This window comes from Apis dorsata, unplaced genomic scaffold (genome assembly GCF_000469605.1).
Source record: "Apis dorsata unplaced genomic scaffold, Apis dorsata 1.3 scaffold_194, whole genome shotgun sequence".
Taxonomy (NCBI): Eukaryota; Metazoa; Arthropoda; class Insecta; order Hymenoptera; family Apidae; genus Apis; species Apis dorsata.
In genome coordinates, this window is record NW_006263478.1 from 599668 (window position 1) to 612460 (window position 12793).

The 12793-nt window shown below is 34.1% G+C and overlaps 1 protein-coding gene across 4 annotated transcripts in view; it reads left to right on the forward strand.

Annotated features, from left to right (window-relative positions):
- LOC102677890 (tyrosine-protein phosphatase non-receptor type 13-like) overlaps positions 1-12793 on the forward strand; it is a 158438-nt gene that overhangs the window by 107214 nt on the left and 38431 nt on the right. For all 4 annotated transcript variants that reach the window (XM_006614605.2, XM_031509962.1, XM_006614603.2 and 1 more), the window contains exons 2-4: positions 4996-5440; positions 11146-11379; positions 11840-12318. In XM_006614605.2, coding sequence (XP_006614668.2) covers positions 4996-5440; positions 11146-11379; positions 11840-12318 — 1158 coding nt within the window. The remainder of the gene's footprint in view (positions 1-4995; positions 5441-11145; positions 11380-11839; positions 12319-12793) is intronic.

Genomic DNA, 12793 nt, shown 5'->3' on the forward strand with positions numbered 1-12793 from the left:
AGTAACTTGTTACAAACAAATGAGTAACGATTTGATGGATTCGAATATTGGGAATTTTAACTTTGAAATTTTCGAATTTTCATTCAATTCAACCAAATTTTTCGACGAGAAAAAAAACTAACGAGTAAAAGGTTATTTCGAAATGCGAAATTATGAGAAAAGTACAGGACGATATCTCACGCACGGTGTAATGTACGGGAGAAGTTCATTGACTGAATAATCGAGTAACTGTAAAATATTAATTAAGATTTAATACGAAAGAATCGGGTTCACCTAATTTCTATCGTGCATTAATTCTTTCTGTTCGATCTAAGATTAAGCTTGCGAATATGCAGACAATTCAGTTTCTTCAATTATGTGGATTCAATTACAACGTGCACTTTCTAATGAGTTGATCTCTGCTCTATTTTCACAGAGACATAGAGTTCGTTTAAAACTTCACGTTGTCGTTAATCAATCCTGATATAATTAAAGATAATAGAGCATTATTAATTTGTCATTCTATCCGTTCAACTTCTTTGTTTACTCGATTGATTATTATTCATAGATTCGGAAAATCGAGGTAAATAATAGTATTGAACTTAGGCATGTTTGTGCAAAGATAATCAAATTAATCCGCCATTCGATTGTTTAGAACGATTGTTTTTATTAAATATGCTTATTTATATTCTCCATTAAATTGTTTTATTGAAATTATGGAAAATTAATTAGATTCTCGTTCGATAATAAATCGTCGATCGATTCAAATTCAAAATTTATTGAAAATACCGTGTCAATCGTTATTATTATTATTACTTTTCCTTCAATTCTCTCTCTAAAATTATTAATTGTCATTTTTCGATCCAATCGAACATAAATATATATATATATATTTATAGAAGGCCCCAGTTTCTAATTAAAATTTACACCGCTCGAAAGTCTCTTCCTATTTTGGGATAACGTGTCATAAACTTGCAAGAGTGCCGGAAGTCAAACTGGAACTTGTAATAGCAAAGGTGATTTGCTAAATCAAGACCTCGCATGACGTCTCCCTTTTAATATTTATATCCCGCCGAATTTAGAAACTTGGGAAACTTTACATCAGAAAATATTCTTCGATCCTTTCCCTCTTCTTTTTTTTTTTTTTTTTTTTAATAAAAATCGTTGGGAATAATTCCCCTTTACACTTCACAACGCTTCTGCGAACGCTTTCCACACTATTTCCTGTTTGCAAATCTCGCTGAATGCAAGAATAACTTTCTCCTCGATCGTGGTATCATCCGTCTTCCATCACCTTCCATGGCCATTCGCCTACCTCTTTTCAATAATCCCCCTTTTCAAAACGTGGAATATTATTTTAAAAGAATCACAGAGAAATTCTTAAAGATTAAGTTTGCAGAGATATAATCGCACGCTTCTTGTAAAAATCTCAAATTCTCGTCCATTCATCGTCATCGATCGAATCGAAAAAAGAATATTCTCAAAGTTTGAACGCATCATCCCCTCCCCTCCCCTCCTCTTCGATTGATCCGTCGAGTTCGATGAATGCTTTCGCGTGCACGCACGCACGTGCGTACGCCTCTATCGTTAATAATACAGTTATGGAACGAGGTTCGTGCACGAGGTGGATATTAGTGGCTCGCCAGTAATGCCGTGCCACGCGTATGAATCGGCTACGATAAACGCTACGTTAAAGTTATGCGATACGAACGTTGCATACTGCACGACCCTTTAACGCGCCGACGGTACGAGCAATCCTATTGTGCCATGCTTCCAAAATTGTTCTCCAAACTGTCAATTGCGATGTCCCTTCGGAACGGAGTTTAATTCGATCGAAGAATAAAACGGGTTCGAATGAACTCGTGGCTTTTCGTTTCGAGAAAGATCGATTACGATCGATGGAGTTTCCGTTTTTTGTTCCGATTCAGATTCGTGGATTATGGTAAATTTGATGGAATATCATTTCGAGAGATGATAGATGTAGATAAATTTTGTTGTAAAAATTTATATTGGTTTCGAGATGCGCTGTATGAGAAAGGATAGTATGATATTTGTACTTAAAAGTGATTTTTCTTTTTTAATGATAATTCGTATGAAAGTACGGTTTTTGATTTTAAATGCTCTATTTTCGATTAAGTTGGCGTTAAATTGACTTTGTATATAATTTTAAAAATTTTTCGCTCTGTGAAAATGTGATATTAATTTTATTTTCAAATTAGTTTTTCTAATTTCTTTTAGATTCCTCAAGGTGTTGAAAATATAATAGATAAGAAGCAAATTTGAACAATTTTCCAATTCTAGGACTCCAGAATTTTATGCAACCGGAATAACTTGTTTCTCGTTGGCAAAATTGATTGCAATAGTCTTTATTTTGATTAAGTTTTGTTTGAGACGTGTGCATTTGAATTTAATAATTAAAAACCGCAAGAACTTTCTTTCCAATTTAATATAATGTTGAATATTTATTATATGTGTATTCAAGTATAGAATATGCAAAAAAAAACAAATACAAAAAGAGAATATAAATAAGATTCATCGATTTTTTAATTAATAATTAAAAATGATTCTGAGGAAGATAAATAAAATAGGGAGAAAATAATTAAATTCAATCTCGATTATGAAATATTACAGATGATAATTTACGATCCTCTAACTTTTTAATCGTATTATTTTTTAACAGCTCTTGGTTAAAAATCCTTTTCCCTATTTCATTTTTCGTAACAATTCTCTTCACGTTTTTTAGACGAAAATGAAAAATCTACTATACGCCTACCGGCGCATCTCGTTAAAGCGTTTACCTTTATGCGAGATCTTCCAAACGAGAATGGGGTCATTAAAGAGAGCTGAATAATTAATTTATCTCGATATGCTTCTCTCTCGCTTCTTCTCCCTATTATTCATAAATTTTATTTGACAATTTATTTAATTGCAAAAAAAATTGCTTATTAAATTACAATTAAAAAGAAATAAATAAACATTCGTTATTTAAATAACAACGAAATGTTATTAAATATATATGATATATACATATTTATGCAATTTATAATTTAATCTCGCTATCTAAAACTCGATTAAACTTTAAAATTTAAGATAGATATATATAAAGAGAAAATTAAAGTGTATAAAATAAAGAGAAAGATAATCTTTAATTATTTACTATCTTCAATATCTATATCGTTTATTCGAATCTCTCGCTCTTCACTGACCTACCTCGATCCCCCGGATAAGTGAAAGTCGCGATTCCTGGAAAAACGTAGTGTATAATTCTTAGAAAATCGTGATAATTTCCAAGAAAAAATGCAGGTCACTGGGTCATGGGCCCATTCGTAATCTCTGCACCGTCTTAAACGCCACGAACGATTTGATTCTTGTATCTTGGCAACCAATTGAAAAATAAAGAGATAAAAGAAAAAGCAGAAAGATTTCTGCTTGGTACGATTTTCTCTATTTTCTTAGTAGATTTTGATTTCGATAAAATCTTTAGCTTCTTCTTCTACGTTTTTCTTTTATATATATATATATATATGAAAAATCAAAGTTTCGTTTAACTTTGCGTTAACTACGCGATGTTTTATCGTTAGATAAAAATTCTAATTGTTAATGTTTAAAGCGTCGAATAGGAACGCAGACGCGATAAAGCAAGAAACAGTTTTAGCACGAATTAAGCCTTCGACATACTCCGATGACCCTATCGTAATGCTGGCTATGATCCAGACCCATTCAGGGCACCAAACGAGTTTGATACCAACGAAACAGATTGTGAGGAACAATCAGTCCACTGTTACTGACATGAAGCATTCAAGGAATGTTTCTCGTAAATTAACGCTAAATAGGTTCCCAGCTTTATTAATCATCTTTAATATACCAAGTGGATATAATATTTTAGAAAAAAAAAAAAGAAAGTTTCGATGTTTTTTAACGACCGTGCATGAAATCTTCTGTCGAGTAAATTAACATCTTAAAGAAATTCCTTTCGTTCTCATGTAATTCACAAATCATAGAAAAAAAATCTCACAATCGTCATTTCACACATTCTAATTAAGAAAAAGACTTAATGTTCACAAACTTAATTTAATCCAGTCAATTAATAAATTACACAATCACAATTCAATTAATCCATAAATAATATCCTTTCACAATTATATTTACATCTTCAAATTCACTTCCAAATCCATCCAATTCTAATTTAAGAATCCCTAAACCAAAAATTTACAATGAATCCACAAGTAATATAAAATATTTCCAAATCCATCCAATTTCAATTCAAGAATTCCTAAACCAAAAATCAATCTATAAACAATACAAAACATTTCCAAATCCCAATTCTTAAGATTCCAAAAAAAAAAATACTTACTTTTTTAACAATTTACAATCAATCCACTAAGCACTTCTAAATCCCAACTCTCAAGATTTTCTAACCAAAAAAAAAAAATACTTATTCTTTCAATATTTTACAATCAATCCACTAAGCACTTCTAAATCCCAACTCTCAAGATTCTCTAATAAAAAAAAAATACTTACTCTTTCAGCAATTTACAATTAATCCACAAAACACTAAGTCCCAACTCTCAAAATTCTCTAACCAAAAAAAAAATACTTACTCTTTCAACAATTTACAATTAATCCATAAAGCACTTCTAAATCCCAACTCTCAAGATTCTCTAACCAAAAAAAAAATATTTATTCCTTCAGCAATTTACAATCAATTCACAAAACACCTCCAAATCCCAACTCTCAAGATTCTCTAACCAAATAAAATAAAATACCAATCTCCAAAGAAACGGACAATCCACACTCCAATCAATCCACAATCCAAATCAAATCCACAAAACACCGTCACAATTCTCTTCCGCTTCTCTTTCGCCACCCAGAAGAATCCAATCCGAAGAATCCCGTAGCCAACGAGAGGAACGAGACTGCCCCCTCCCCTCACCCAGCCGATGATCGTCCCCGATATCCGGGGACCTTGAACGTCTAGCTAGCGGCGCGTAAAGCGGAATTGCGTCATTGTTGCAGGCGAGGAAGTCGTAACCGTGCCTCCGGCGAGCGGAGGTCAGGACAGTTGGAAAGTGCAGAGGCTCTCGTTGGGCGGGGAATCGGCGAGCAATCGTCGTAAAGGCTGCCGTCCCCAATTGCAGGCGGGGAGCAAGCGCGCGAGGCCGCCACCGCCGATACCCGGCTTATCCTGCAAGGCCAATGCCAAGGACGTGGACGGATACCCGGACCACTGGCCGAACAAGGAGAACACGCCCGGAAATGCCGTGAACAACGGCGAGGGAACGACCACCGAGGCGCAGCTCGAGAAGAACGGTTCGAACATGGGCTCGAATTTGAGCCGGCACAACGGCAAGGGCCTTACGGGGCGGAGGACCCAGTCCTCCGGCAATTTGTGCGATCCAAAAGGGAAGTTGAACAGTATGGGGAAGATATTGGTCCCGTGTTCCAGCGCGCAGAGAGAGAGGTGAGTCTTTTCATTATTTATTTATTTATTTATTTATTTTCTTGTCGGGTGGATTCGCGAAAGGGAGAATTTGGAACGAATGATTTGGAGAGGAGATTTTTAGAGTTGTTGCGTAGTTTTTTTCTTTTCTCTTTTTTTTTCGATAGAGCATTGTGATTTTGGATAAAAAAGGATCGTTTTAAAGCGACTTATCGTTATGATTTGGAGAGAAGATTTTTAGAGTTATTGCGTAGTTTTTCCTTTTCTCTTTTTTTTTTTTTCTATAGATTGTGATTTTGGATAAAAAAGGATCGTTTTAAAGCGATTTATCGTTATGATTTGGAGAAAAGATTTTTAGAATTATTGCGTAGTTTTTTCTTTTCTTTTTTTTTTTTCGATAGAGCATTGTGATTTTGGATAAAAAAGGATCGTTTTAAAGCGACTTATCGTTATGATTTGGAGAAAAGATTTTTAGAGTTGTTGCGTAGTTTTTTCTTTTCTCTTTTTTTTTCGATAGAGCATTGTGATTTTGGATAAAAAAGGATCGTTTTAAAGCGACTTATCGTTATGATTTGGAGAAAAGATTTTTAGAGTTGTTGCGTAGTTTTTTCTTTTCTCTTTTTTTTTCGATAGAGCATTGTGATTTTGGATAAAAAAGGATCGTTTTAAAGCGACTTATCGTTTGACAATTGGCGATAAATTGTATTTTTTTTTGTTTAATTATATAGAATTAGAATGTCGTATGGATTGGAATCTGAATTTATGGAAAATCCTCGTTTCAAAAATATTTTTTAAAATAAACAAGCAATAGCGAGCCGTCAAAAATATACTTTGGATTTACAATGCTTTCGATTCGTTTTTATCTGCTCTCTGAATGTATTTTTAAATTTTTTTTTTTTTGATTTTACAAATCGTTGAGAAATAGCGATCGTATACAGTGATTAAAGCTTGCTGTGCAAAGTGGTATAATTAGCTAGTAATTGAGTGCTAATGGAGTTCGTGCTTTAATGTATTTACTGCTTCTTGGAAGGGTTTAGAGAAACTTTTTTTTTAAGATTTATCGTAATTACTACCTTAAATGCTTTCCTCCAATTTAATGCGATTTAATGGTAATTTTTAATGTATCAATAACAATTCAATATTTTTAACTCATCATTGTATAGTGAAGTTCAATTCGATTAAAATACATATTTATTCAAACGATCTTTTTATGCAAAATGGATCAACATTTTTTATCTGACAATACATTATTCATAAATAGAACTTAAATTTATATACTTGATAAAATACTCGTATTTAACGACGGTATTTCAACGATAAAAATCACTAAGAAGAAGATAAAAATAATATATCGAATCGAGAGGAAAATACCAATAATAAATTAATAAATTCTAATAATTCTGAAAAACACCAACTTGAAACCAACGTGTCGATAATATAAATTTTCCCCAAAAATGTCTGGAGGAAGAAACGTCTTCAGACGTTTAAGCGATTTTTCGTGTTTCTAATTTCTCTTTCCAGCTTCCTTTGCTCCCTGTGCCAAGAGCAAACAGAATTTAATTTAGCGATAAAGCAAGGTGGATACAAAAGATCCTCCGCTCGATCGAGATAAAGGAGAGGAGAGATGAATTCGGCGATCGATTCTTCCCCGCCTATATATATATATTTCTAAGCCGTGTCCGCCTCAAGTTTGAATAGATTGTTGATACACACTGTATCGGCCCAAACAGAGAGGATTCTAATTAATATTCAGTCAATGTTTGCCTTACGTTCAATCGTATAACGCGGGTTTAACGCGCTTGTCAAACCTGTGTCTCGATCGTGTTAGCACGGGAAGAACGTGATCGGCGAAATGAAAGCCGATCGAAATATATCGAATCACTTCAAAGAATCGCTTTCACCATTAATCCACATATTAATTAATCAATTCTGCAAGGGAAAATTAAAAGTTTGTACGAGCTTTTGTACTTTGAATGGTAAATCATTTATTCCATTTTCGTTTTCACCATCATTTTTTAAACAATAAACTTAATTAGGTTTAAATCTTTTAAATTTATTTCTCTATTCGCGTATCTGTATCACAAGATTTATACGTTTTATAAAATTTTATTTATTTAAATAAACACGCGTGAATTGACAAACAGATCAATTATTTAGTGAATATAATTATATTCGCAGAAATTTTATTTTACAAATATCGATCTTATAATTGAAATTTTCACTTCACTTTCGCGCAAATTTCTTTTTTCCCCGCGCTCGAATTTTTCCAAAAGTTCAACGATCCGAACTGAACTGTCGTCTTTTAAATTCCGACGCGATTGAAATCGCTACGAGACTATTTCTTTTTTTCTCGTTTCTTCCAGAGGGAGGATAGGAGGGATGTACACACACGCAAGTTTATATCTATTAAACCGTGAACATTACATTATTCGCGAGGAGTTAAAATTCTAAGGCGGAAACGCGTCGTAATTAAATCCAGCCGGAAGATGAGGTGGTAAAGATAGCAGGTAGTTTCGCACGAATGAAATCCCTTTTGTCCCGACAACAAAATTCTTCCACGCAATAAAATCTGGCTGCATTAAACCAGCATATTTAGTTACGTTGGACGATTACACCGATAACACGACGAAGGAAACGACGTTTAATGGGACGTTCAAAGGGACAAAAAACGAAGTTAATTCGTTTGCCTTTGGAGATGCGTAATTAGCGGAATTACAATTTCAAGTGGTACGCCAAGATTGTGCTTTGTGACGATACAAAGTTTGTCGTAATTTCGTAAGGTTTCGTAAACGAAACGAAAATTTGTACGTATAATTTTTAATTTACTCAACGAAGAAATTCTTTCGATTCTAATTTTTAAAGACAAGTTTTTATTTATATTAATGAACAGGTTTATAATTTAGATTTAATTTTGAGAATGATTTTACAGAGAATTCGGAATTCGTTGGTGGTATTTCTGAATAAATGAAGAATCCTGTTTCATTATTACAGAGCTGAGTGTTGTTAATTTTTCAGGATTACTCGAATAGAATGTGAGATGGTTCGTGAAAAATTTCTATGGATATTATTTTAATGAAACGAAAATTAATGATTTTCAACGGTTCAATTATCAATGGTAATTTTCATTTGAAAAAATTAACGCGATATGACATGTATATTTTTCATTCTGTAAAAAATAATGTTTCTCTCTTTCTCTCTCTCGTTTGTTACACAAATTATTTGAACAAATTTTTATCAATCTAGTTTTTCCATAATCTTTTTTTCTTTCGCGTGATTCATAATCGAATAAAAATATTTTCACCTTTAAATATAAATTTATCGAAATATTATTTTTCGAAGCGTGTACCTTTCAATTCTGGTTATCAAGCGAGAGAAAATCTAAGCGATTATATGGATCACGATAAATTATAATTTCGTGAAGCGGAATGCCGATAACAGATTAATATATATAGGCATATTTTACGGAGTTGTAATTATCTCATGTCCAGTATAAATATTATAAAATTAATTACAAGTCGATTATCGTACAGCTATCGAACGTTAACAAATTCGAAATTAACGAGTATCTGTCAATAATTTAGTCTCGTTTTTTCGTATTGTTCAAGCTTGATGATAATATAATTTATAATTTCACTCACAAAATTTTTTTCAAATGCCAATTTCCTAGAACGATTTAATCATTTCAGGACGAATATTTCTTTCTTACTTATAAAAGATTTGAAAAAAAAGAAAAGTTGTTTATTGAACAACTATCGAACATTAACTCGAAATTAACGAGTATCTGTCAATAATCCAGTCTCGTTTTTTCGTATTATTCAAGCTTGATGATATCTTTAATATGATTTATAATTTCACTCACAAAATTCTTTTCAATCAATGCCAATTTCCTAGAACGTATTTAATCATTTCAGGACGAATATTTCTTTCCTACTTATAAAAGACTAAAAAAAAAGAAAATACAACAAAATGAAATCTCCTGTCGATATGACAAATAACATTTGAAAATTGAGTGTAAATGCACCAACTTGTCCAAATTAAGCAGACGCGAGAGGGCGACAAATAATAATAAATGAAGGTAAATGAATCGAGGTAAACAGTGCGCGTAAGCCTCGACTCCTTTCTGGGGATTTCTCGTTACGAGGCGGTGTTCAGTGTTGCTTAAACAACCAACAACGACGTATATAACAGCGTTGGCCGCGAGATAATTTAAAGTCCCTTTAAGGTCGGTCAGTCGGGGAACTGGGGCGGTTTCCATTAAATCCTCGTTTGCGCGAGAACGGATGCGAGTTGTGAGGGAAACAGGGATGAACGGAGGGGTAAAAAGCAGAAGGGGAGAACGGGTTAAAAGGCCCTCGAATCTTGATCTCATTTGCGTAAGTGCTGTTGTTCAACCGTGCAACCGATATTGAACGGTATAAATTCTTTTCCCTGATCTCTTGGCAAGAAAAATAATTCGGATGGAAAGAAAGAATCTTTGTATCTTTGCGTGTGGCGTCAGAGAAAACGCAAGGTTCGCTTCTCTCGAGTTGGGGAATAAAAATTTCTAAGAAACTCGTATCGTAAGAAAATTGATCGATTTTTGTTAAAAAATTCCATTTCTTTCGTTAAAATTTTAAAATATGTAGATACATTACAAAATACAATCCTCTTGAATGAAAACAATATCAGATCATTGATCAGCATTGAACATTTTAAAAAGTTTGGTCTAAGCTTCAATAAATATTTCAAAGGAATAATAATTCTCCTCTGTAATTGAAACGAACGTTTGTCGATCTGAAAAAAAACCAGAGCCACAAAATCGTAGAGGAAACACAAAAATGTATTACTAAAACTACACAAAAATATATTACGACTGATAAACTATCGAAGTATTAAAGGAAAATTGTTACGAGCGCTCGTAAAGTCGCGGTTGATTAAAATCTCTCCTCGTTATAATTTGTCCCAAGGACTGTAGATACGCGTAGATACTTGTGCACTTGACGACGAATATAATATTACAAACGGTGTCACGCGCAAACGGCGGGGAAACTTGTATGTTGTTGCGAAACAGCGCATCATGGCTGACAGACACTACGAGTTAAACGCTATCGACGACACGAAACGAAACAAAACGAAAGATTTCGATTTTATGGATATTATCTTTCAAAATTTGATCGAAAGTAACATTGTTTGTAGCATTGTTTCGATTTCAGAAGGCGATTACAGGAAGCAGAATTACAGGAACATTTTAGAAAATTATTATCTTCTGGATTTCGAAAATCGATTATTTAAAGAAACAAAAATTAGAGAATAATATTTTAATCGAAGAGCTCCCAATTTTTGAATGAAGAAGAATCTTCGTCGTCAATTTAAACTTTCCCTACTTTATATATATATCGATAAAATCTCGTACACGTGTTATCTAATCCGGTAAAAGTGAACAAACACGGAACTAAATTATGCAAACATGGACTGCGTTTTCGTGCAACCTCTACCCTTCTCGTTCAACCCCAAATTTAAAGGATACTGTTGTTTGAATTAGAATAATTGGTTGCTACTTCGTATAGAAAATTTTAATCGTATATTCGTGATACGTAGAAAATATAATCTTATACAATATACAATGTTCTTATTTCTAAAACTTTTATATATATTCGCCATTTTTAAAAAGTCTTAAAAATTGTCTCTGAAAAATTAAAATATCTTCGCGGGGAAAAAACTGAGAACGAGCGTTCGCCTCTTTTCAGATACAAATTCTGTGGCTCGTTGCCCAATCATCTGGACGACAAGGACGCGTTGGACGACGATCCGAAGGAAAATAATAACGTAATGACGGATACGATCAGTGGGAATCTTGGCGGAACATTGCCGCACAAGAAACGATCGTTGGGCGTGCATTTCTCAGACGGAGGGCCAACCGGTACTCTGGACCTCGTGAAACATCGATCCCAAGATTCTTTGGATGAAAACGATCCTTGGAGGTATGCCATCAGTCATCTCTGTCAGCTTATCTTCCTCTTATTATGCATTCGCATAAACGTGTACGAGGTTGGATAAAATATTAAATATGCACAGTGTCGAAGACTTGAAAGTAGTATAAATTGCATTTGTTATAATAAACTTGAAATCTTTTGCCATAGAATTGTATATAAAATTGTATATTGTAAAAATTTTGCAATTTAAAATGAAATACATATATAATTACCAGCTAGAGTTCGAGCATTGTAGTTGTGCGTAGAGTTAATAGATATATTGGATGAATGTTCGTTTTGTTATAGTAATAATTTTCATCGAGATTAACGTCGTACGAAAATTATTTACAAATAATCCCACGTATTTGTTTTACACCTTAAACAGCGTTCCAAGAAATAACCAAGCCGATATAAATTGATCAAAATCCCATCTCCACTATACTGAACTACGAATAATTGGTTGTTGCAGGTATCAGCAAAGCGATCTCGATCTGGTGCGATGCCGTCACGGTAATTTCGACTCGGTGAGAAGAAATCGGAATGCCGAGACGATGTCCGGCGATTCGGGGAGAAGGTATGCGCGAGGCACGTCCCTGGAGGACAGATGTCACCGAAATTCGGAGCTCGATCTGGTGGGCACGCTGCCGAAACGGAAGCAGGACACCAGAAACGGTGGGGGGAAGGGTGGGACGAACGTGGAAACGAACTCTTCGTCCTCCCAACCGTGCGTCCCAGACGCGGCCGACAACGATCTACTGATGCAGATCGTGCACAAGCCCGATTGCGAGTTGGTCAGGCATCGGCAACAGCTCGGCAAGTGCATCGATTTGAAGTTGAGCAAACTGGCCGGCGGGGAACCGCAGGATCAAGGTTACGCCTCGGAACGGTCCCCGGAGGACGAGCATCCGCCCTCTTTGCCGGGCCAACCCTTCCCAAATATCACGCCTGGTGAGTTTAAATTTTATATTTTTCATCCTTCAGTGTTAGTTTCAAGTTTCAAGTTCGGATAAAGATCGATAGATCGTAATATATAATTTAAAGTTGTGACATTTTCTTCATATCATAGGATGATGGAATATTAAAATATTTGGTAACGTTTTATTTACGTAGAAAAGGTTGATGTATTCGAAAGATTGCGATAGAATTGTCTCATCAACATTTTCGTACGTGATCTTTCGTAGTTTGATGTGATTTCTTCATAAATGTTCAATATATTCTATATTGAAGTTTATGATAAAAGCAATTTATAATTGGAATTTATAATTTGAAAGGAAATAGTAGATAAAATTGTACGCTTTGGTTGCGCAAAATTTCAATAAATAGCGAAATCACGTTAAACTGCAAACAAAAAAACACGATCCTTATGTTAATTCATCAAACGTAAATCTATTTTTATGCTTTTCCCCTAGTTTTTTTGTTTTAG